Source organism: Prionailurus viverrinus, chromosome A1, assembly GCF_022837055.1.
Source record: "Prionailurus viverrinus isolate Anna chromosome A1, UM_Priviv_1.0, whole genome shotgun sequence".
NCBI lineage: Eukaryota > Metazoa > Chordata > Mammalia > Carnivora > Felidae > Prionailurus > Prionailurus viverrinus.
Genome location: NC_062561.1, coordinates 194023977 through 194049763, shown reverse-complemented (window position 1 = coordinate 194049763; position 25787 = coordinate 194023977). Strand labels below are relative to the sequence as shown.

Genomic DNA, 25787 nt, shown 5'->3' with positions numbered 1-25787 from the left:
AGTGGCTCCTCCCTGAGGGTCCCATGGGGCAGGTCCATGTGAGCGAGGGAGTCATGAAATGCCACATGAGGGGACAGGGGACAGTCTTGTTCCACGAGGAAACCCATCCCAGCAGAGGCAGGAGGTATCAGGGCCCCTGGGTTTGCTTTGTTTGACGTAGCTGTCAAAGCCCAACCCAGTCTCAGGCTGCAGCTTTGGGGCAGATTTTAAATGAGAAGACTCTCAGGCTTTCCTTCTGTAAAACTCATGGCGTCGTCAGGAGGAGTAAGTGAAATAGTGTGAAAAGAAGGCAGGAGCACACCAGAAACTGGGTACAGGTGATGTTATGGCCTGATGCCCTTAATGGCTCCGTGACTGGACCAGGGTCCCTCGGCTAGAAGGTGGCAGTGCCGGAGCTAAATCCCAGATGTCCTGACTCTAAACTCATTCCACCCGTGAGAGGGGTGGAGGAAAGGTGGGCCCAGCCTAGACAGAGGCCCTTTTTACAGGAAGGGTCCAGAAGTCAGCACCAGCCCCGAGGGGAGTTGCGTTGCTGCTCAGGAGGGAAAAATGATTTCCAGAGGCCAGCCCAAGGGGCTACCATCCAAGGACCTGCATGGCAACACCTCCCCCATCCCATCACTTACCCACTCCCCACCCCCCCACCCCCCCGCCTGACTCAGACCAGCTGCAGAGTTGCTGCTGAGAACCTGGTGCTAATTCTTTCTTTGGCTAAGCTATCCAAGGATGCCGCAAACGTGCTCTGCCGCGTGCAGCATTTTCCTCCTGGCTACAGGTGCCCAGGCTTCCCAAGAGCCGCCTGCTGGGAGCAGGGAGAGCATTCTCCTCATGACTCTCAGCAAGCCCTTTGAAATTCCATGAATGTGTCTGTGGAGGCCTGCATCTCCCACCATTCCTCCAGGAAGGTGGCTCAAAGGCCCAAAGGTCATCTGTCATCCATGGCTTCCCAACCAGCACATACCTGTGTCCATGCCTCCATCTTTCGTTGCTAAAAATGGAGATAATAACTTCTTCAGAGCTTTGTTCTAAGAACTAAATGGCATGAAACATTCATCTGGCTTAGAGCCAGGCAAAAAGGAGGCACTTAGTAAGTGGTAGCTGTTCTGACCAGAACCCTCATGTTAGAACACCATTGAACACCGTCGGATGAAGTACATGGCCTTCAGAATCAAACCCCCTGGGTTCTGGTGCAGACTTGATTAGCTAGTTGCTGTGTGACCTTGGGGAAGTGGCCTAATCTCTCTGGACTTCATAGCTGTAAAATGGGGATAGAATAATCTTTACTTCATAGCATGGGTGTGAATGTGATGTTAGTCAAACTGTGTTAAAACCTTAGCTCAGTGCCTGGCATGTAATAAATGATCAATAAACGGTAGCTGTTAATGTTTGCATTGTTATGGTTGATGCGGTCAGGCTACAGTTACAAGAAGACAGGAGCGGAAAGAGCTTTGAGGCTGACAAGACAGAGGCCGAAGACCTTGGCTCCAGGCCCGGCTTTGGAATAAACTTTCAGTGAGACCTTGGACAGCTCACTTGCCCTTTCTGCTGAACCCGTATCTTCTCATCTACAAGGGCACTAAGAACTCGAAACTTACAGGGCTGTCTGTGTGAACTAGCTAATACCATTATCCTGAGAGGGGTTGTCACTATTCCAGCATGTACTGGTCCTCAATGTGTGGTCCTCAGACCAGCCTTTGCAGCAGCATCTGAGAACTTGTTAGACATGCAGATTCTCAGTCTCCACCCCAGACCTGCTGAGTCAGACACCCTCGGGGTGGGGCCCTAGCAGTCTGTATTTTAACCAGCTTTCCAGATGATTCTGATGCTCACAAGGGTGAGGATTATGGCGGCAATGAATACGTGGGGTCTTGTACGGAGAATGTTCTCAGGCTTGGACGTGGAAGGACAGAGCAAATGGGTAGACTGCTTGGCAATTGGTCAGCATGTCCCAGCACCTTCCCCCTGTTACATCATCAGGTTCAGGTCATTGGGTCCACCCTTGACAGCGAGTTTCTGTTCCATTTCTTCTGACAGGGTTTTAGAGCAACGCTGCCCAATGACTAGGTCCAGTGTAAATGAATGAGTGAATGAATGTTTGTATGGGCTGCGTTATTGATGGGAAGAGAAGGACGGCGCCCAACACCACAGACAAGTGAACGCACCGCAGCTGGTTCTCAGCATCCACAACACGAGTCCAGGGGATGTGGAGAGGGCCAGAAGTGATCAAGAGAAGAACAGATGGCAGAGAGCCTTATTTGCAAGCCAGGGGTGCCCGTTCATTCTGTAGGCAATACAGGTGCTGACAGGGGTCTTGGCAGAAGACCGTAATAGGGTCTAGACCAGGCTTAAGAAAGATCAAACCAGGAAGGTACAGTCTGCCTGGAGGTCTCAGAGCTGCCTAGTTCTGGGGGGACCCAGCCCCAGATTCCACTCTGGACTCTGCCATTTATGAGCTGAGGGACCTCGGGGAAGGCACTTATATCGCAAGGCCTCAGCTTCCTCGCACGTAAAAGGTATGATAGGACCTCTCTGACTGGGTGGTTATGAAAGTGCTCTGTCCCAAGTATGAGTCACATCTCAGGGAAATTGCAACGTGACTAAATTCATTTATTAGTTTAAGCAACAAAACCCCAGTGTAAGGCAGCCACCTCCCATTTTTTGGCCAACTTGTCTATAAACACCTAAGGATGTTGTTGAATTAGACATTTCATTTATTCATTTAGATACACATATGTGCTTAAAACTATATTATATAAAATAATATATTAACCTAGAAGTAAATTCAAATGGTTTTTATTTTTTTTATTTAAAATTTAGTTAGTTAACAGACAGTGCAATATTGGTTTCAGGAGAAGAATTCAGTGACTCATCAGGTACATACGACACCCAGTGCTCATCACAAGTGCCCTCCTTAGTGCCCATCACCCATCGAGCCCATCCCCCACCCACCTGCCTCCATCAACCCTCAATCTGTTCTCTTATCATTAAGAGGCTCTTGTGGTTTGTTCCCCTCTCTCCTCTTTTCCTGCCTTCTCATATGTTCATCTGTTTTGTTTCTTAAATTCCATATATGAGTGAAATATGGTATTTGTCTTTCTCTGATGACTTCATTTGCATAGCATAATACCATCTAGCTCCATCCACATCATTGCAAATGGCAAGATTTCATTCTTTTTGGTCACTAATATTCCACTATATGTGTGTGTGTGTACAGGTATATATGTATATGTATGTATGTATATATGTATATATACCTATACACACCCATACACACACACACACATACATATATATGTATATATATACATATACACACACACTGCATCTTCTTTATCCATTTATTAGTCGATGGACATTTCAGCTCTCTTCATTGTTTGGCTGTTGTTAATAATGCTGCTATAAACATCAGGGTGCATGTACCCCTTCAAATCTGTATTTCAAGTGGTTTTTAAAAATAAAGTAAAATTGTTTTTTTCCTACTCTTCACCAGCTGCATCCAGTAACCATTATAAATATCTCAAACTAGCGTGAGTGAGGTCCTTTCATGCTGGTAAGCTCTCCGAAACAGTATCTTATTCAAAACAAACTAATATATTCAAAACCATGTGAACTTCTGGAAGATATGGATATGACGCCATTTCTTCTCTGAGGGGAACTGCATGGCCTGCCTCCAGTGCCCCCCAGCTGCCATGTGTCCAAATCACACTATACGGATTGCTTACAGCCCTCTGTGCTTCAGAATTACATCATTCCAGTCCCATCGCAGCCCTATCAGGCACACATAATTCATCCCATTTTGCAGATGGGGAAACTGAGGCTTTCAGACTCACAAGGCTTGCTGAGGAGCCTGGATTAGACCTCAGTTCTTAACTCCAGAATGGAGTTCATAACAGGAATGCTATGTACCTTCTAAGCACACAGATAATGCAGAATAATTGGTGGCAACTATTATCATATTATGTCCCCCAAGTGCAACTAAATAGGATTGGAATTCCATAGGGGTCCTCAGCCGAGATCCCAAAAGCAAAAGACATGTCTTCTCCTGGCCGTCAGCAGGAAGGATGACCAGTCATGCCTGGTGGTTTCCAGGCAGCCATGTCCTTGACAGAGAGAGGTTTCGCCAGGGCCCCTGCCGGCTCATGTTTTCCTCACAGGATGGGCCCTTCTGCCACACTGTCTCTGGGTCCCTGAGTGTCTTCTGATGCACATCACCATTTGTTTCTTCCCTCCTCAGTTTAGGAGATAAGAGCAAGTAATTGTCTTTTATAGACACTGTAATGAAGCCTGTCATCACACAAAAGAAGTTTGCTAATAAAATAAATCAAAGCAGCAGTGAAAATGAATAGGGAGCAAGCTTTTACAATTAGATTTGTACTTGTCTGGTGGCACAGTGCTTCCATGAGAAGTGAGAAGGCTGTTGCGCAGGGGAGAAAGGCACCAAGAGATGAGCTGACGGGGTGTTTGCAAACTCCTCAAGGCAGAGCAACACGGCGCCCAAGGCAGGCAGCTGTGTCCCCTGTGGGCTTGGAGGCTGGCAAGGGGCTTGACAGAGAGGGAGGGAGGGAAGCCAGCAGAGAGGGGTTGCAGGTACATCATCTTGGTGGTCTGTGTGTGTCCCCATCCAAATGTGATGGGGTCCCAGCCAAATGTGATCTGGCTGCTGCTCCCTCTTCTCTTTGCCATCAGCTGGACTCTTTCCCCGCAGGTGTGATACCTGGGGGAGAGGAGAACACCCTGGGGCACCCAGGCCCCAAGTGGTGCCCCCATGACTGTGCCCCAGCCCTGCCTGGCCCTGTCATTCTCCCAGTCAGTTATAGGTTCTGCCACCAAGTAAGTTAGAAAAACTTCATGGGGCACCCAGGTGGCTTAGATAAGTGTCTGACTTCGGCTCAGGTCATGATTTCATGGTTTGTGGGTTTGAGCCCCGCATCGGGCTCTGTGCTGACAGCTCAGAGCCTGGAGCCTGCTTCATTCAGATTCTGTGTCTCTGTCTCTCTCTATTCCTTCCCCGCTCATGCTCTGTCTCTCTATTTCTCTCTCTCTCTCAAAAATAAATGATTTCCATTTAGGAAATAAGGCCATAGGATAAAAAAAACATGCTGTTGGGCAAAAGGGCAAATGCTGTATAATTTCAAGGTGGTGGCATTTCTCGTTCTTTTGCAAGCAGAAATGACTAACGTAGTTATGTTTGGTACGTGTGGTCAGGCATTAAGCTGAGTGCTTTTCATGAGCTGTGTCATGCCATCTCAGCAGCCTTGCAAGGTGGTAGTGACCTGCCATGCCCAGGTCACAGGTGAGGAGACTGTCACTCCCCAGGTCAATGCCTTGTGCCAGGTCACATGGCTGCACAAGTTGGCATTGGGAATGGAGAGGGTTGTGTGCTCATAACCCCTGTGCCATGGTCATCATGGGTCTTGTGTGGCTGTTGCCTCAGTTGTGAAGGAAGGTAGGAGAGGACCCTAGAGGTGCACAGGTGGGTGGCTTGGGCCATGACTGGAACCATGGGACCTGGGATCCAAGACCACCTCTGGCCACCCAGGGTGAGTCATGACACCATTCTGTGCTTCCATCTTTTGTCGTCTTCCTGGAGGGAGAGTCCCCTCCAGTCTTGGGCTCCTGCCAGATACCTCTTCAGGTTGTTCAGGTGCTCAAAGAGGACTCAGGAGTTGGAAGCAGCTTTAGCTGAACAAACAGATATCTCTGTCTCTGAAGGCAGTTCTCACTCAGGGAAGGGCAGGGGAGCTGAGGAGTAAACCCATCGTCTAAAGCTAGGACTCCACCTGGGCTCCGGACGTCTCGGGAATCTGCGGGTGTTTTGGATGCCTTAAACCTCTCAGCAGATCAAGGTCACCCTGGTCCCTCAGGAACCTTTAGGCGGATGGCCAGCATGGTCAGGGCCAAAGAAACCAGAGGTCACAGCAAAGAGAAGGATGTGGAGATTGATCGTTGTCTACATAAAGGAAGGTTCCCTGCCAGGCAGAGCTGGAGACACAACCTTGTTAGCTAATGTGAGTTTAATATGGAGTCAGGGGAGCTGGACGCCAGCCTAGTCAACTGCCCAGGAGACCGTCAGAAATAGAGTGGGGTAAGGTGTCCCCCATCTGTTCAGTGCCACTCTGCCTCCCAGAAGACAGGGGCGGCCCAGCGGCAAGCTGGGCGATACCCGCCAGACAAAAGCATCGCTTCCATGTCAGTCATTTTGTATAAAGGAAGAGTTATTGTTATGGGAGGCTGGCGCCTGATCAATATCTCCTGCTTTGAAAATAAACTTCTTGGCTTGGCCTTGACATTAATCTACCATCAGGAGCCCATTATCTCAAGACCAATATTCTGTTCTATTGACTTGCTCAATTTTTTTTTTCTCCCCCAAGATCAGACTATAATTGCATTTCTCCAGGCAGCACTTGCACTCACTGCAGCCTCATGCATACAGGTCCCCTTGCAGGAAGCCCGGGATACAGCACATCTAGGGTGGGATGGAGACAGTGGCTGGCAGAGGGTCATGGGGGACTGAGGACCCTCAGGTGCATGAGGAGGAAAAGCAGTCCTTCTAGAGCCTGTGAATTGGTTGAGACATAAAGCCAGATCCCCAATATCCCCAGAAAATAGTCTCTTGCACAGAATTGGGGTTACAGACGTTCCCACTCCTACTTGTCATTCACAAACAAGGAAACACGGGAATAAGATTAGCAATAACGCAGCCCCCACAAACCTGAAGCCATACCTGCCTCAATCTCCAAGAGCTTCTGGGCCTTCCCTCCCCCACACCTGCCCCCTACAACCCATTCTCCACCCCTCAGGCAGAGTCCTCTTCGTAAAATAGAATCGTCACCCTCCCTGAAGACTTTTGGTGAAGCCTCCTTATTTTTCCCTGCAAGACCCTTATGATTGTCTCTGACCTCCCTGCCCATCTCTGCTCCTGCTCCAGGCCTCTGGCTTCCTCCATTCAAGGATTAAGCCAACCAAGCCTGGCCCTACCTCAGGGCCTTTACACTTGCTTTTCTCCCCACCTGTTCTCTCACCCCTCAGATCCTTATGTTACTTTTACCTTCTCATTATCTAAGTATTGTATCTAATTTTCCCTTCTAAGTGAGGCTATCCCTGACTGGCGTAGGTAACATCACTTCTCAGAGATCCAGGCAATGAGTCTCTCCAGTTACCTTGCTTTGGCTTCCTTATAGCACACATCACCATCTGCAACTGGCTTTCTGTAGTGATTATCTACTGCCACAGAGAAAAATCCCCCTGAACATACCCTCTTCAAACGGTAATAGACAGTATCGCAAGCTTACACAAACCCACACCAGGTCAGGGGTTTGGGAGTGGCTTAGCAGGACATTTCTGTTCGAGTCTATCGTGAGGTTGTGGTCAAGGTATCAGCCAGGGCCATGGTTATCTGAAGGCTGGACTGGGCCTGATAGATCCCTTTCTAAGACAGCTCACTCAGCTTGGCTGGCACGTTGGCCCCAGCTCCTCACCACCTAGACCTCTCCACAGAGCTGCTCGAGTGTCCTCACAACATGGCAGCCAGGTGCCCCAAAGCAATTGACCCCACGGAGGAAGGTGGAAGCCACAGTGTCTTCTACGACCACCACTTCTGCAGTTTTCCTTTGGTTACACGGCTCAGTCCTCATGTGACTCATTCGGGAGGGAGGTGTCTTCCAGAGAGCGAGGATCACCGGGGGCCATCCTAGAGGTTGCACACCATACTCCCCCTCCATGAGAACAAGGGCCTTGGCAAACTTGCCACATGTGTGCCCAGCACAGTGTCTGGCATGTAGCAGAGACCCCATGAATATTAGCCAGATGTCTGAATGAGTCATTAGAGTGTGTAACTGTTAGGACTGCGTGCTAAGTAAGCACTTTACATGCAATATCTCACCCCCACGGCCTGCCTCATTTAATCCTCTACAGATGAGGAAACTGAGTCTCAGGGAGGTTAAGTACCTTGATCAAAGTCACAAACCTGGTAAGTGGCTGAGCCAGCATTTGGCCCCAGGACTGCTGAGGACGGTCTGTCTAGGCCAGGCCCCTTAGTGGATATGCGTCAGCGTGGATTGTACTTCCGGAGATTTCCCACATTGCCATCAGACCACATGCAGTCAAACTCAGGAGCTCTTTGTGACGCCAGGAATGTAGGGAAACACAAGGAGAAACTTGGAATTCCTCTCTACGGTGATAGCCAGCTGTGTGGCTTAGTAAGCCAGACTGCAGAGAAGTCAGGGCAGGGAGCCTGCTGCCTCTGCTCAGGGTGACCCAGCAAGAGGGCTTGTAGATCTCAGAGGAAACTCCAGAACCGGGTACCACAGTCGGTAAATATACAGAGCCTAGGTGCTATCTCTTCCCCTCTCGTACCTGTGGTAGACGTTACCAAGGCGATCACCATAGTCCTTCCCGCTGAGCCGCCCTTTGCTGCCTAGAATTCTCAACACAGCTCTCCCCACACCTGCACTTGTTCGGAGCCCAAACTCTGGAGTCCGCTAAAGCCAGGTTTAAATTCTAGTTCCACCACTCACTAACCCTGTGACCTTAGACAAGCTTCTTAGCTTCTCTGAGCCTCCGTTTCTTCATCTGTAAAATGGAGCTCCATTACTACCCACTTCTTTGGTCTTCTGACAAGGCTTAAATGCAGTTGTGCACGGGGGGGGGGGGGGGGGGGGCTTGCAGCAGACTGCTTGGCAACAAGGAGGCGCTCAGTGCTGTCAACTATTGAAAGCTGCTGTGGTTATCACTGTGTTTTCCTCATTCTGTGAATGGGAGCTTTAATAGTCCCAAGCTGATGCTTCCAGTGAATGTATTGGAGGAGGGGGCAGTGACCTTTGAGGGGGTGGTGAATGAGAGGCAGAAATACCATCTTCTTTCTCCCTTCCCACCCTGCAGGTGTGGATGTGTGGGGGTCGCATGGAGGACATTCCCTGCTCCAGGGTGGGCCATATCTACAGGAAATATGTACCCTACAAAGTCCCCGCTGGAGTCAGCCTGGCCCGGGTAAGGTGATGGCTCCCTGGATGGGGACGGGGTGAGGGGCTAGGCTCATCAGCAGAGCAGAGGCATCCTGAGACACCTGGGAACTCCAAGCCAAGTGCCTCGGGGCGGGGGGGGGAGGATATGCACCCCCTCCCCCAACTCTCCAGGTGAAATCCAGTTTAAGAGAACTTACTTAAACCCCTGCTTAAACACTTAGGAGCTGTGACCTTGAGAGGGTTGCTTAACTCCTCTGAGCCTGTGTTTCCTTTTACTTAAAAAGAAGCTAATTTGTTGGCGACTCTTAGCATTGCCAGGAGAGTCAGGGAGATAGCATAATTACTCCAAGTGTGACAGACAAGATGATTTTAGGTGGCAGACATAGGAACATTTTTATTTACATGCGTTTAAATTAATGTGCTTTAATTTTTTTTTTTTTCAACGTTTTATTTATTTTTGGGACAGAGAGAGACAGAGCATGAACGGGGGAGGGGCAGAGAGAGAGGGAGACACAGAATCGGAAACAGGCTCCAGGCTCCGAGCCATCAGCCCAGAGCCTGACGCGGGGCTCGAACTCACGGACCGTGAGATCGTGACCTGGCTGAAGTCGGACGCTTAACCGACTGCGCCACCCAGGCGCCCCTAAATTAATGTGCTTTAGAAGTTAAGATGTATTAGTGTAGCAGACTTATGATTTCACAGGTATTATTAGGATAAAGCTAACATAGGTGCAAAGTCAGACCAGAAGTGATTTAAAGAAGCCTGTTAGATAAATGTTCGTGCAGGTGGAGCGGTGTGAGACACTGAGAAAGCCTGAGACAAAGTACTTAAAAGTTCCAGGCATGAGGGTGGTTAATAAATGTAAGTATCTTGTTCTTCTCCCCACCCCCTCCCCACTAACATTGCCAAAAAGTCTGTGTGTCAAACTATTTCATTAGCTTAAAATGGTTTGTATTAATCGCTGCTTGAATTAAATGGCCACTGGCTACAAATAAAAATGTTAGCCAGAGATTTGTTTTGGGGGTTGTTTTTTGTATTAATGATATTCCACTGAGCCTCAAATTTTAAAATATTAAGTGTCTTGAAAAAAAACAACAAGGTTACTACAAAGGAAAAATGGGGTGGATGGGGGTGCCCAGAAAGGAAAGAGGGCCGCAGGGAGGTCTGGGGGAAGCTGGAAAGGTAACTCGGTAACTGGCACAGCTTTGCCTCGTGGAGACCCCTTCGGACAGAGACCCCTTTGCAAGCCTGTTTGGCATCAGTCCATACAGCTTCCCTCTGCCCTGGCCACCGCCTCCCCCTCCCTCATCACCTGAGGACATGCAGAACTGCAGGCTCTGGGTCAGGAAGAGCCTTCGTCCTTCGAGGTACAAGGAAGACCAGCCGGCTCAACGAGGCAGTGGGTCTCCCCAGGTGGGAGCTGAGCTCCAGGGGCTGCTTTGCCGCCGGTGTTGAAGAAAAAGAGAGCCAGCAGTGCCCTCTAGTGGTGTAAGATTCTAAGGACAGCCACATCTGCCATCCGCGCTTAGGACACAGCCCATCCGACCTGGGTAGGTTGGGAGGGCGGTTTTAGATTTAGCTGGAGAGGTAGGAATCCCATTTCTTTTGAGATCCTATTGGCAATCCCAGAGGAAGGTGCCAGGCAGGAAAACAGAACAACGTCAGTCAGTAAGCCCAAGAGTGCGACTCCCAGCTACTAGGAGTGGTGGGACCATGGGGACACCTCTGACCCCTGAGCAGGACTATTCCCGAAGCATCCTTTTCTAATCCACTCATTTATAAGACCTGCCTCATAAAAAGGCACCACCCACCTCCTCTTTACCGAACCACAGATGAATTCAGTGAATAACAGCTAACTGTAGTAACACATAAAAGTTTCTTGTGGGCTAGACGTCAGGCGAAGCATCTTCCATACATGTCTCACTTAATTTTCACTTGTTTTTAATCCCCATTGGAGCGATGAGATAAGTGAAATGTAGAGACATTAACTAACTAGAGCCAGAATTCAAACCCACTTAGGTCTGACCCATGCCTGGCGCACAGAGCAGTTGTTGCTTAAACAGTGACAGCTGTTCATCTTGGTATCAGCATCTTTTTTTTTTTTAAGATAAAAGGCTTTTGTAAAGATTATTGTTGGATGTAAAAATCCAACTTTCATTTTATTTTTTTTAATATATGAAATTTATTGTCAAATTGGTTTCCATACAACACCCAGTGCTCATCCCAAAAGATGCCCTCTTCAATGGGTATCAGCATCTCTTAACAAGACTGCGAGGTTTCTTTCAGCATCTTTGAATTCTGGGTTGAAACATTTTAACTTCTTTTTCACCTGTCTGTACTGTTTCAGTCTCCTGTCGACTTTAAGCCAGCTAATGATATGAGGGGCACCCCACATACATATGCAGGACCACAAAGATGCCTGAATCAGGCTCCCCTGAATTTGTGTCCAAGTATCTATCTACCACCCTCCTTGAGTTGCAGATCATATTTTAAATGTTTGCTTAGTGTTTTGACAGCCAAATCCTTCTAGAGCATTATCTCCTAGAAGATCATTTTGATAGATTCAAGGAGAGGTCGGTTAAAAGCCCTAAAAGAGCTACATAAAGAGGGAAACCAAAGTCTTACTCAAGTTGTACAGATTCCAGGACAAACAGCCAGAGAGGAGTGAAGCCACAATTCCTCACCATCCCTGTGGCATGAGCAAATTAGTGTGCTGAAGGACCTAGGTGGGCCGCCTGGGAAAAGGAGAGACTTTGGGTGTGCAAGCCTTTTTCGGTTTTCAGCTTCCTCAGGGCACAGATTTAAATTAAGCCCAGGCTTTGCCTTGCAGGGGCCTGGTATTGTTCCTTAATTGTTTAATACGTTCCTTAATTGTTTTCTAACCTACTGTCAGTCTCTTCAGCACTCAGTAAGAATGAGGCTGATATCAGCAAGGAAATTCCATAGCTTCCTAGTCCCAAACTCAGAGTCAGCAAAATTGAAGAGTGAGTGAAAACTTTTGTCTTTGGCATGGGGCCCCCTCCTGATGGCTTCTTTCCTCCTTGCTCAGGAGTCAGCAAACTGTTTTCATGTGGCCTGTGCACTAAGAATGGTTTTTACATTTTTAAGTAGTTAGGGTGAAAAAATGAAAGAAGAATATTTTGTGATACATGAAAATCAAATTTCAGTCCATAAAGTTTTATGGGAACACAACCACACCTATTCATTTACATAATGTCTATCTAGGGCTCCTTTTCCACCACCTCAGAGTTAAGACCATATGGTCTGCAAAGCCCAAAATGTTTGCGATCTGACCCTTTACACAAAGTAGTTGTCCACCCCTGCCTTATCTTCTGCTTCTAGAGCAGTCATTCACACTGAGGAGTGAATGACTGATAACAGTTTAAAATACTAACTCCCTTTTGCCCTTCAGAAGAAAGTTTGGATTGCAATAGGGAGAAAATCCTTTATGATAGCAAAAAAGCCTGTAGAGTTAAATGTTGGGGGTGAAGGGCAGATTTCTGGCAACAGTCAGGGGTTGGAGAAAGATATTTTGGAGCAGAGAATTTCCCCCTGAACACTGAAGCTGTGCTCTTCTGGAACCAGCTGTCTGAAGTTCTCAGCAGGTGGTGTCTACAACTGCAGATGAAATAAGGAATTTTCATCCCAGTTACACAGAAGAATTCACTTTCCCTCTATCTCCAAGTCTGCTCACAAACAGGTTGTTTTCCTGACTGCTGCCTCTACTTGCCAGTAATGTGGTTGTCATTTTTATATCGATCATCCCTGTGCTTCATATTCAAAGAAGCAGCAAGCTTTGCACCTCAAAGGATTTTTTTAAAATTCCAGCTGCTGGTGGAATTACAACTTTTGGTTGCAAATTATTGTTTTCAACCAGGGTACTTGGTCAGCACTCTTAATAGAAAATGACAGAAACCCCACTGAAACTGGCATAGGCAGAAAGAGAATTCACTGACTTATGTTAATAGAAAGTCCCAAGATAGTGCTCACTTCAGGTATGGCTGGATTCAGGTACTAAAAGGAACGTGTTCCTCGTCCAGCCCTCAGTTCTGCTTCATTCATTCAGCCTTGGTCAGGTTTTCCATATGACCCAGCAGGTCTGGCCTCTAGCTTACCCAGCAATGAATCAAGTGGGAAGAGCAATTCTCCCCAATAGTTCCAGTGAAATCGCCATGCTAATGTCATTGATTCTGATTGGCTTGGCGTGAGTCACGTGCTCGCTGACCAAACCCTAGAGTCAGGGCTGGTTCCCATTAGCGGGGCTGGTTCATGTACCTTTCCTGAAGCCACTTGAGAGAGAGGACAGAAGCAGAGGAGGGAGGCTACAGCTAGAAAAAGGGGGTTGAAGATGCACAGGTAAAACAACAGCCATCTCTTAGCCTGAAGTTGTAGAGTCCTTAAAACATGCATAAATAAATATAGAAGGCTTTAAAAACATGGTGGGCTAGGGTCTTTGATGCAACACAAAATAAGAAAGATGAACCTCAACTTCCAGGATCCTTGCCCCCAACCCCCCCTCCCCGCCCCTGGCCTCAGCCCCTCAGAGGGCCTGACCCTTCCACCTCCCTGTCGCCCTCCAGAACCTGAAGCGAGTAGCCGAGGTGTGGATGGACGAGTACGCCGAGCACATTTACCAACGCCGGCCAGAGTACCGCCACCTGTCTGCTGGGGACGTCGCCGCCCAGAAGAAGCTCCGCAGCTCCCTTAACTGCAAGAGTTTCAAGTGGTTTATGACCAAGATCGCGTGGGACCTCCCCAAATTTTACCCGCCGGTGGAGCCCCCGGCGGCAGCTTGGGGAGAGGTGAGTCTCAAGGGCCCGGTGCAAAATGCAAACGCGGAACCCCTATTCACAAGACAGGCAAAGAGTGCCAATTAAGGCATGAAATATAAAACATGTTTCTTTCTTGAGTCTCTCTAGCCTTGTGGTGGTTTTTTATATGCTACTTAATGTTCTAAGTAGAGAAAAATTAAAACTTTAATATTAGCATAAATTTTACCATTCAGCTTCATATTATGCAGTGTGAGTTTTAAATGCAAATAGAAGAGCATTTAGCTCATGTGCCAGATGGGTGAAATTTCACAATCTGTATTTCAACCCTTGTACGTGCATATGTATTTCTTACCAGAACGGTGCAAACACAGCACAAAGCTAACTCAGCTGATTTTATTTCACTTGTTGCTAATGCATACTTTATTTTATTAAATTTTTTAAATTTATTGTGAGAGAGAGTGAGAGAGAGAGAGAGAGAGAGAGAGAGAGAGAGAGAATCCCAAGCAGGCTCTGTGCTTCCAGTGTGGAGCTCATTGTGGGGCTTGAACTCACGAACCATGAGATCATGACCTGAGCCAAAACCAGGAGTCAGTTGCTTAACCAGCTGAACCACCTAGGTACCCCAATAATGCATACTTTTCTAAACGCACTCTACCTGTGGCTTGCTGATGCGTGAGGAAGAGCAGAAAGAAAAACTGGGGGTTGCCCTCTTCTTCCCTTCCTTCTGTGTTGTTATCTTCCGCTGGTAAGGAAAGTGGTCTGCAGGTCCAGGGAAGTAATGCAAGAGGCTATTAGAGCTCCCTGGCTCTTCCTGTGTCTCTGAATACCTCGGCCTTCTTTGTGTAGTCAAGTTCTGGTCGGAAAACACGGCCTTCAGACATGCCAGCACACCACTTAGTCTTAGCTGTAACTTGAGTCTTGCTGAACTCCCATGCACACAGGACCCCAGGGATTCTGTGCTTCTGGGGCATCACAAAAGAAAGGTACAGTGAATGCCCATGTACTGTGTTATCACCTCTGCTCACATGCATGCTCCCTTGTCCTATCAGATTCCACTGACAAGTTCAAAGATAAAATTATTAAAAAAAATTTTTTTTTAACTTAAATCCAAGTTAGTTAACATATAGTGTAATAATAATTTCAGGAGTAGAATTTAGTGATTCACCACTTACATATAACACCCAGTGCTCATCCCAACAAGTGCCCTCCTTAATGCCTGTCACCCATTTAGCCCATCCCACTATCCACCTCCCGTCCAGCAACTCTCAGTTTGTTCTCCATATTTAAGAGTCTCTTATGATTTGCCTCTCTCTGTGTTTTTATTTTATTTTTCCTTCCCTCCTCCTATGTTCATCTGATGAGTTTCTCGAATTCCACATGAGTGAAACCCTATGAGATCCGTCTTTCTCTGACTGACTCATTTCACTTAGCATAATACCCTCCAGTTCCATCCACGTTGTTGCAAATGGCAAGATTTCGTTCTTTTTCGTTGCCAAGTAGTATTCCATTATATATACATATAAACCACATCTTCTTTATCCATTCATCAGTCAAACACTTGAGCTCTTTCCATAATTTGGCTGGCACGTGAAAAGATGCTCAACGTCACTCATCATTATGGAAATACAAATCAAAACCACAATGAAATACCACCTCACACCTGTCCCGGTGGCTCAGATTAACAACCCAGGAAACAACAGGTATTGGCAAGGATGTGGAGAAAAGGGAAGTCTTTGGCACTGTTAATGGGAATGCAAACTGGTTCAGCCAGTCTGGAAAACAGTATGGAGGTTCCTCAAAAAAATTAAAAATAGAACTACCTTACCGACCCAGCAGTAGCACTACTATATATTTATCCAAAGGATAAAAAATGCTGATTCGAAGGGACACATGTACCCCAATGTTTACAGCAACACTATTATTAAAACTTTTAAGACCATGACAGCAGAGCTTTAAACCAATGACAGCCCCTTCTGAGTGAGGGGCCTGGGGCCGCTGCCTGTGTCACACTCCTCAAGCCCGTCCTGCTGGGGGAGGCAGACCATCTTCTAGCAGAAGAAGCACTCTGTCACCAGACTCTGGCTCCTGGTGTCTGAGCTGAGAGGACCACTCATTTATAGATGGACATACCGGGGCTGGGGGACAAGGAGCATAAGGGTTAGATCTTCCTTGCAGGTGACAGAAGTCCAGTTTGAAGTGAAAAGAGAAATGTAGTGAATCTCATAGAAACGTTGGGTAGCTGTGGCTTCAGACACGTGGATCCAGGGGCTCAAATGATGTCAGTTGCTTTTTCTCCTGTTTACCTCTGCTGCCATTTCTGTTAGCCTCATGCTGAGGGTAGCAAGATGGTTTCCAGAAGCTTGAAGCTGGCCCAGCAACAGAAAGTATATGCCTCCTTCCCAGTAAAGCCAGCACAGCTCCAGGAATCAAGTCTGATTCTTAGGTCTGCACCAATCACTGTGGCCACGGGAGGAAGGGGGAAAGCAGGGGTGGACAGATACTCTAGCAGGCCACAGAGTGGGGAGAGGGCGGTAGTCCCATAGAAAATCAGGGTGCTGTTACCAGAGGAAGGAGTGAGGGGCTTGAGCCAACAGAAACACCAGGTATGGCTTGTTCAAATTCATACAGCAAGTTAGAGGGGCCTTTCCTGACTAAGCTGTCTGGCCCATCCCATCTAACACCAGCATAGATACTGTAGAGGAGGTGTCGTGTTGACTTCCCTCATGAAGCTCTTCATTTCTTTGCCAGTTTATTGGCTTTTTCCCCTATATTAGGGCCAGTCTTCCGAGAAGCAGACACCAAGAGACTTGTTGGGGGAATCCCTGAGAGAAGGAACGAGAAGGGAGCCAGGAGAGGCTGGGAGATCTGCTGTGGAGCTGGTCTGCCCGCTGGGAATGGGAAAGGGGAGGAAGAAGGGCTGCCGTAGGAGGAGTCCCACACTGCAAGGATGCTCTTGAGCCAAGTGACTGAGCAGTCTTCAAGCCAAGTCTCCTACCACAGAAGTCAGCATCTCCCTCCTGGAATGGGCCTCCACAGTCCCCCTGCCCCGCTCTGTCGCTGGCTGGAAGCAGCCCATGGGACGCACGGCCTCCACTCAGACACAGTGGATTCCGGACACAGCGGCCGGGCAGTCAGACTCCCTGCAGCAGGGCAACTGAGGAGCACGTTTTCATGGCCACCACACCTCCAACCCAACCCCTCAGTCAAGATAGGAGTGATTCTGTGAGGCAGGAACTACACGATGCACCTACACGGCACGGTGGCCTTCAGGTAGTGAGTGCTGACCAACCATGAGCAGTGAGGCTTTCTGCTCCAGCCCAGTGCTCCTCCCACCACACCACACCCTGTCTTACTGAAATTATTGTTTTTTGGATCGAGAACCTCTTGCCATTCACCTGCTCTTTAAGGCCAAGACCCCACAGCAAAGATGCCCCGTCCTTTTCTAGGGTGGCTTTCAAGATATGGTCCCTGTGTCTCCTGGAATGGGAGTAAAATTCCATTCCTGGAACTGTTGGATCAGATTCTCCAGGAATGGAGCCAGAGAGTCCTCTGAATACCAACCCCCTCAACTTCCAGGTCCCCACTGCCACCCTGTGACTTTGCATGCTCTAGGACAAAGCTGGCTTTGGAGGAGCTCCTCTCTGAGGACTGAGTATTCCTGTACTGAGAAGCGCAAGGCACGTCCACCAACCCAGGGCAAGCTTCATTAAGATAATCCAGAGCTTCCTCCATCTGATGTCTCTGCTGGGTTCCCTCCTTCATCCCAGCGGGGTCCCAGGGGACTATCTCAAGGTGCCTCATTAGTCCACTCTTTCCTTCTGTCTCTTTCAGATTCGCAACGTGGGCACAGGGCTGTGTACTGACACGAAGCATGGGGCCCTGGGCTCCCCGCTGAGGCTGGAGAGCTGTGTCCGGGGCCGTGGGGAGGCTGCCTGGAACAACATGCAGGTAAGGGCCACTTCTCAGGGACTGGCGGCCAGGTTTTCCTGGGCCATCTGTGGCCTGGAATGCTCACGTGGTCAGGGCAGGGAGAGAGACGCCAAGGGTCAGTGACGAGTCACAAAAGCTAGCCCAGGGGATGAGTTACAAGAGCTTTCTGAACACCTTAGAAAGAGGAATCCTTCACATTGCAATAAAATCATCAATCGGGTCTGTTGGCAAATGACAGACACTCAGCCCAAATGGCTTTCAACAAAAAGAAGAATATATTGGCTCATGTATGCCGTTGAAGAGCTTAAATGATGTCATCAGGAGCTCTCCAGGGTCTCAACTCTTCTTCCTCTCTGTTGGCCTCATCCTTCATCCGGCTCTTCCCACATGGTGGCAGATATGACCACCAGCAGCAAAGGCTTCCAACCCGCCAGTGAAAAGGCATGTCCCTTTCCAGAGTTCTGGAGAAGCCATGGGGGTGCTCACATATTGGCTTTCCTGAGCCAGTTACAATAGGGGATGTGATACAGTCCTCGTGTTGATCAAGCCCACATCACATGCCCACTCCTGGAGCCTGTGGTGTGGTAGCCTCACCTGAAGGATGGGGAGACGAATGAGGAGAGTGGGTTCCCCAGGAGATCGTGCCCAGGCGGCGTTATCAGAAGAATGAAGGCTACAGGCCAGCGGTGCAGAAAAAGCCACCACCCTCAAGAAACTGCATTTAACTGCCATGATCCCCCCAGCACCAATGGTTAACCCTAAAATCACACCGCATCCCGCCTCCACTGACTCTTGGTTCGAGGGAACATTTTTGTAGTCTCCTTCCTGTGGGTTTTCTGACATTTTGGAAGTGCACACTGATAGAAGCCCATATTGCGGGGCCTCTGCAAAAACAGAGCTCAGAAGGGGTGAGTGGCACGCTCACTGCGAAGGAACAGCACCGTCTCTCAGATGGGCCCAGTGCCCGGCCTGACAGTGTCTGCCCCTCCCTCTGAAGTCCTTGCTCCCTCTCCTCCCTTGGTAACAGTTATTAGAAGTGGTCCTCCTTCACCGATTCTCCTGAATTCTTCAGGGCAGCGTGTGGCTGCTCCCCACACCCACCCCACGAAGGAGAACCCCAAAAGAGACCAGGAAGAGCACAGGGCCTGGGAGAACGTGCCTGGAGAGCTCGACCTGGGATAGCCTCACTGTGTGGCAGAGTCCACACTAATGCCTGAAGATTCACTCGAACAAGGAACAAAATGATGTCTGGCTGCCTGGCTGTGCCAGCCTCCACCCTCTGAAATGGGAAGCATGGCAGCCCATTTGCCCCTGTGGGATCGATATTCCCTGGGGCTCTCAGACACCCTGAGCAGAGAGCTCTCGTGAGCCTGAAAAGGGAGAAATGTGAGTCTAAAATGCACAAGACCCGGGAGATAATCAGGAAGCAGTAGCTGGCACAACCACTCCTTTGCCACCTTGGGGTCCACTCCTGGCCAACATGGAGTAGGGTAACAGGGACTGGATTTACCCTCCTGCCAGAAACAACTGAAAAACAGAAAATGTGTGAAACACTCTTTTCAAGAGAGCAGACAACAGAGGGTTCTATTAAAGAGACGGACATTGCCGTTGTAAACCTTCCCTCAAAGAAAACTCCAGGCCCAGATAGATTCATCGGTGATTCCTACCAAACACTTAAGCAATGTTACCAACTCTACAAAAACTTTTCCAGAAAAGGAGGGAATACTTGCCAACTTATTTTGTGAGGCCAGCATTACCTTCGTAGCAAAACCAGACTGACCCATATACGAAAATTACAGACCAGTATCCCTTGTGAACATAGGTGCAAAAATTCTAAACAGAATTTTAGAAAATCCCATCCAGCAGTGTGTAAAAAGGATAATACATCGTGACTAAGTGTAATTTATCTGAGGGATGCATGATTGGTTGAATATTAGAAAAGTAATCAATAGATTCACCGTGCTAACTGAAAAAGAAAAACCACATAATCACCTTATACCCAGAAAAAGCATTTGACAAAATCCAACATTCATTCCTGATAAAAACTGTCACAAACCAGGAATAAGGGAACTTCCTCAAGTTGATCAAGGTCATCTATAGAAAACCCGCAGCTAACATCAAACTTAATGGTAAAAATCTGAATGTTTTACCCCTAATATCAGGGATAATACAGGGACTCTGACCTTACTGTTTCTATTTGACACTGTACTAACCTGTGGCAAGAAAAAGAAAAGTCATGCAGATGGGTGAAGAAGGAAAATAATTTGTAGACTATATGATCATCTTTATTTGTAGACTGTAGGATCACCTTTGTGGAAAATTCTATTGACTCTACAGAGAAACTACCAGAATTAATAAATGAACTTATCAAAGTTATGAGATACGAAAACCAATTGTATTTCTATACATGAATAATGAAGAATCAGAAATTAAAACAAGTCAAATTAAAATTAAATTGAGTCAAAACATATCAAATTATGTACTTTAAATGTGTATGGTTAATTGTATGCCAGTTATTCTCCAGTAAAGCTGCTGGAAAAAATGCTTATTAACTCAATAGTGAACCTGGTTTGGATCCTGATTGAAACAGACTGTGAAAAGAAACTTACAAAGCAATTTAAGAACACTTGAACTCTTCTTACTTGATGACCTTGAGGACTTTGCAATAACTTTTTATTGTTATAATGGCACTTCAGTGAAGTATTTTCACCTGAGATGATATGATGTCTGTAATTTGCTTCAGAATAACGTTGAGGTGGGGGGTTGTGATGGGGGGTAAAGCTGTAACAAGATTCACCATGAGTTGGTAATTGTCGAAGCTGGGTGATTGGAAGAGGTGTGGTTGATACTGTTCCCTGGATCTCAATGTTTAACATTTTCTATCAGTACAGAAAAGAGAGGGGTGCCTGGGTGGCTCAGTTGGTTGAGCATCCAACTCTTGATTTCAGCTCAAGATCTCATGGTTGTGGGGTCGAGCCCTGCGTCGGGCTCTGTGCTGATGGCGTGGAGCCTGCTTGGGATTCTCTCTCCCCCTCCTCCCTCTGCCCCTCCCCTGCACATGCACTCTCGCTCTCTCAAAAAAAAAAAAAAGAAAGAAAGTCAGTCCCCGGTTTTGCTATCCCTATAATGATGTCCCTGTATGTACAGGTGTTCACCTTCACCTGGAGAGAGGACATCCGACCTGGAGACCCCCAACACACGAAGAAGTTCTGCTTTGATGCCATCTCCAACACCAGCCCGGTCACCCTCTATGACTGCCACAGCATGAAGGGCAACCAGCTGTGGAAATACCGCAAAGTAAGGCGGGCTGTGTGGGCAGAACAGGGCAACCTGCTTGGTTTTAAACAAAGAGAAGCAGACAGGCATGCAGCACCTCACTTCCCCCCACAGAGCATGCTCGCCCGTGCATTCACGCCACACACCCGCCATGCCCCACTTCTCTGCCATTTGAGAGATGCCAGAAAGCCAGGTTTTTATGTGAAATCTCTACGCTCTTACATGCTGGCAGCTGAGTCCATAAAACACCAGCACCACCACCGTCATGAGAACCGATGCCAGTGGGCCAGAGACGAGCATGAGTAGGGCCCAGGCCCGGAAGTGGCACACAGGTCACTTCCACCCACATCCCCCCGGGCAGAGCTCAGGCACAGGGCAAGGCTGCCTGCGGGGGAGGCCGGGCAGGGTCTCGCTGTGCCCTCAGCAGGGAGGCCTCGCAGGTCAGTGAACGCGGCCGGCCGCTGCCTCACTGCCCCGTTGCTCTCGTTGCTGCTGCCGTTGGTTCAGATCCCCAGCGCCGCCTCCCTGATTACCTCCCTGTTTCGTAGGACAAGACCCTGTACCACCCCGTCAGCGGCAGTTGCATGGACTGCAGTGAAAGTGACCACAGGATCTTCATGAACACCTGTAACCCCTCTTCTCTGACCCAGCAGTGGCTGTTTGAACACACCAACTCGACAGTCTTGGAAAAATTCAACAGGAACTGAGCCCTGGTGTCTCAGCGGGCCTGGTGGGGTTCTCTCCTGGCGCTTCCGGCAGCCTTCCCCTCCCAAGGGAGGCAGGGCTTCCGTGGGCAGCGTGACGTGAAAGGCGCTGGCCAACAGGTCTAGGGTGGAGAGGGCTCTGACGGCTGGAGCAGGAGGCCCACCTGTTCCTTGAGGCCCAGTGGTAGCCGCGGGGTGGACAACAGACCCCACATGAGGCCCCACAAAGAGCAGTGCCTGCTTTAATCCCTGACAGCATCATGGAAATCTAGGAGGGCCTTACCAACTTTGTCACCACGTTCCTTTGGGCATTATGTGGGAGAAATGCCAAGGCAGCCCTAGGCCACCCGAAAATGGGTCCTACAAGGTTACCTAGCCTTGAGATGGCTCGTATGTGACGGCCCTTTAGAAAGAGAAGCCCCTGTTGTCCGTCTGGGCACTTGTAGCACTTCTGCCGTCCATCCGCTGCAGAAGGGGAGGGAGGGAGTCTTTCTTGGGGCCACTGGTTTCAGCCATTTAGTTTCTGCCTGTCATGGAGTAGCTGAGTAACTAGAGTTACTGCCCGGCTTCTGTTCTGTCACAGCCCCAGGCGATGCATTCGAAGGCCGTACCTGGGCCCTCAGAGCATCCAGTACTGAACACTGGCCAGCTGCCAGGCCTGGGGTCAGAAGCTGGACCCCTAGACGTTCCTTTGCCGCCATGGACACATGGGATGTCTCGCCTTGCTCTCTGGGCACAAGACAGCTCAGCCACCAGCTCTTCAGGGCTGGGTTTCAGATGACTTGGGCCCATGGAAAAGGCCTAGTAGAAGACCTCCAAACCAGATATTCTGGCTGAACTTCCCTTATCAGTGCTTCCATTTTCCTCTTTCTCTCTTGGGCAATTACCTGCCTCAAGAAAGGAGCAGATGTGTGAAGTGCTCACCTCACAAAGTCTGGAGGCCTCCAAGGTGGACCAGGGGCGAGATGCCCAGCCTCTGACCTCATCGCGGCTCCAGTTCTCACATAGAACTCTAGAATTTTTATAGAACTGTATCATTGGATCACAAACTAGAACGCTACGTAGGATTCTGGTATTCTAGCATCCAGTTGGGATTTCTAGAATGCTGCGATTTAAAAGAGCCAGCCAAGTGTAATATAGTTAAGGCATCCAGCCCCCAACCTAGAGACAATCTTTGAAATCCAAGGTTGGTGGTGTCTGGGGGGGGGGGGGGGGGAGAGGGTGGGTGACCCATGTCCGTCAGCTCGTACCAGAGGCCTCGGTACGACACGGTCCACAGTGCAGACCCGAAGCCCTGCACCCTCCACCGCCTTCACAGCTGCAGTGGAGGAGGGTCCCACGAACAGGCAGACACCCAGCTCCATGCCAGTCCCTCGTGTTTACCTTTTGCTTTGTTAATTATGTGTCGGACTCCCAGAGGGCTCCCAAGCTAATAGGAAGCATTTCTGTGACCAACCTGCCACCCACTGATTCAGAAATGGAAATCGCATTCTACAACCTATGGCTCCCACCAGCTAGTCCAGGAAATACTTGAAACCAGTGTTCCAATTAGAGCTGGGTCTCTCAATTGTGTCATTTACCAATTAAATGAGACATTAATCTGGGAACAGAGCCACGAATCTGCCTTTGAGATGCTGGCTGATCTCAAGGCCATCAGTTATCAGGGGCGGGGAGGCAGATCAAACACTCCTAACCACCACCACCCCAATTAAGCATATAGCTGGCAAAGCATCACTTCCTCCACTTCTGCCCCCACACACACCCTGCCCTGGCCGCCTGTCCCCAGGAGAGGTGGCCCCTGTGCGTGCAACAGCTTGCTTGATCCCTTCTTGTTGATCCCTCCGTGTCTTTTCCAAACGAGTGCCATATCTTTAGAAGTGGCCCTCCATAGGAAGGAGTCCAAAGATGAGGCCCCTTCTGGGATCTAGGAGAACAAGAGTTGCAGTTTGGAGAACTGAGGGTTCATCATCAGAGAGCAAAGCAGCATCATTAAAATAAAAACTGTGCCTTTTAAAAAGAAAAAAATGCAAATGTACAGCAAATCCCTAAACTTGAACAATTTCCTAGTGCCTTGCTAGACAAACATAAAGGGGCAGGGTTGGGGGTGGGGGAGGGGAAACTTTCGTGGTAGTGTGTGCAGTTTCTGTTGGATGAGTGTGTGTTTCTTAACTTCTGATTTCAAGCAGGAGACGTTGGGCCTAGGGCAGGATCTGGGAGGCGGAGATGCCCCTCAAGGGCCAGAGGCTGGAGTTGTTCCAGTTCATGACAAGTAACCCTCCAAGTTAAAAGGGCAGCTGGACAACTCATTTTGTCTGTGGCCTAGAAGGGCCTCAGCAACCCCTGGGAGAGGGCCCTGTTTGTAGACCACGCCTGGAGTCCCCCACCCCAGCCCCCACACGGAGTGCAGCGCACTCGCTAGGTCTCCAGATGTCCCATTCCAAGTGGGTGACAGTGTCCTCGGCAAGACCGGGACTCCTGTGGAAAGCAGGTGCAGCAGCAAGCGGGCTTCAGCTTTCCTCCATCCCATTCTTGGGTCCTCCATTAGGGTCTGCTTTTGCACCCTCAACTGGGGATGGGCAGGTCCTCTGAGCAGCACTTGATGAGCCCTCACCAGGAGGTGCTGGGACTCGGCAAAGTGTGTAAGAGGGGAAGGAAGAGGTTCACGGCTCAGCTGACCAACTGACTGGTTACAAATACCACTGGTTGCTTTGGCCTCCTTTTTGAAAACCACCTGTCTCAGAGATCCAGGTTCCTGCCCACACTGCCAGCCGATGCTCAGTACAGCAGCCAGGACCTGTGGAGACGCTCTCATCTGGGTCATGGGTGAGAATGTGGGCCCCTTTGCCTCCCTTTATTCTGAGCATGAGGTCACAAAACAGGGTGCGGCCAGAAAGCATCATGACCGTGTGGCTCACCAGCAGCCTTTCCAGAGGGGGAACTCCGGAAACATTTTGGAATGCGGAGAGCCTCTTTGCTGTAAATACAAGGCCTTTGGAGGTGGCTAAATGTTCAGGCACACGTGTGAAAAGCCATTCTACCGTGTGCCTCCCCCTGGAGCTTTCAACTTTTAAAATAGTCCAGGAACCGCCCCTTCTCCCCTTGTGGAAGAATTAGTTCAGAGGCAGAGGGGGGCACTTCCACGGGAGGGGGGGGGATGACATTAGGCCTCGGGGAGAAAGAGCAGTTCCTGTTGAAGATGCGGCATATAGATTCCCAAAGTGCACCCTATATTCACTTTCCAAACCTACCTGTCGAATTTCTCTCTCTCTCCTTAAGAAAGAGATGATACCCTTGAAAATGGCTCCCTGTTTCTTTCCGTGTATCTTCATTTTTCTAGTCTCTGGAATCTCAAAAGCGTGGCAAAGCACTTTACGGTAGTAACCGAGAATTACTCTGACTGGGGATTCCTTGCTTCAGTGGTCTCTAGTGTGTACAGATTGGGCGATCTTTTATAATTCCTGGGAGGCAATGCATTTTTAATGTTTTCTGAAGATTTTTAAGCGTGGGAGAGGGGCAAGGAGTGCAGTCCAATTCTGGAATTCTTTTCTACTTTCCACCGATGCTCTTTGTGAAAATCGAAGTAATATTTCAGTTCAAACTTGATCTTGAGCCAAGGCCAAGGCCCACTGCCGCCTCTGGGGTGGGTGTTGGACCTACGTCCCAAGTGACAAGGTCCTCTTAGCATCCGCTCCCCAGATGGCTTTGATTCAGCCTCTCCAGACAACAGGGTTGAGCTCCTGCTCTGTTTTGGGCATGAAGCCTGGGATCCCAAAGGGACTACAGGCAGGGAATCTTGAGATGGCAGACTGGGATTCTAAACAGAGCTCAAGACCACCAACCTCTCTTCTCCTGCCCAGAAAAGTGAGCCTTTGTGATGAACTGACTTACTGTGTACAATTGTGATTGTTGTTGAGTAAACCTCCAGACTTTGTCTAACGTGTTCTCTGGCTTGTTCTTGTCACGCACCATTTTTCAGTCCGTCATTCCCCACGTATTCAGGGAGTGTCTGCTCGGTACCCAGGCCCTCTGCCAGATACCGAACAAGTCCCCAACAGCTGTCCTTCTAGAGAGGAAGGTGGACCTCAAACAAACAACCAAGATGACTCTAGATGTGAGCAGGGCTATGAAGAATATAAACCGA

At 48.9% G+C, this 25787-nt stretch overlaps 1 protein-coding gene across 1 annotated transcript in view; it reads left to right on the top strand.

Moving 5' to 3' along the window:
• Positions 1–25582, top strand: part of GALNT10 (polypeptide N-acetylgalactosaminyltransferase 10) — a 225604-nt gene extending 200022 nt beyond the window's left edge. The window contains exons 8-12 of the mRNA XM_047826528.1: positions 8881–8988; positions 13545–13766; positions 17568–17684; positions 20814–20963; positions 21491–25582. Coding sequence (XP_047682484.1) covers positions 8881–8988; positions 13545–13766; positions 17568–17684; positions 20814–20963; positions 21491–21649 — 756 coding nt within the window. The 3' untranslated portion in view covers positions 21650–25582. The remainder of the gene's footprint in view (positions 1–8880; positions 8989–13544; positions 13767–17567; positions 17685–20813; positions 20964–21490) is intronic.
• Positions 25583–25787: the final 205 nt, after the last annotated feature.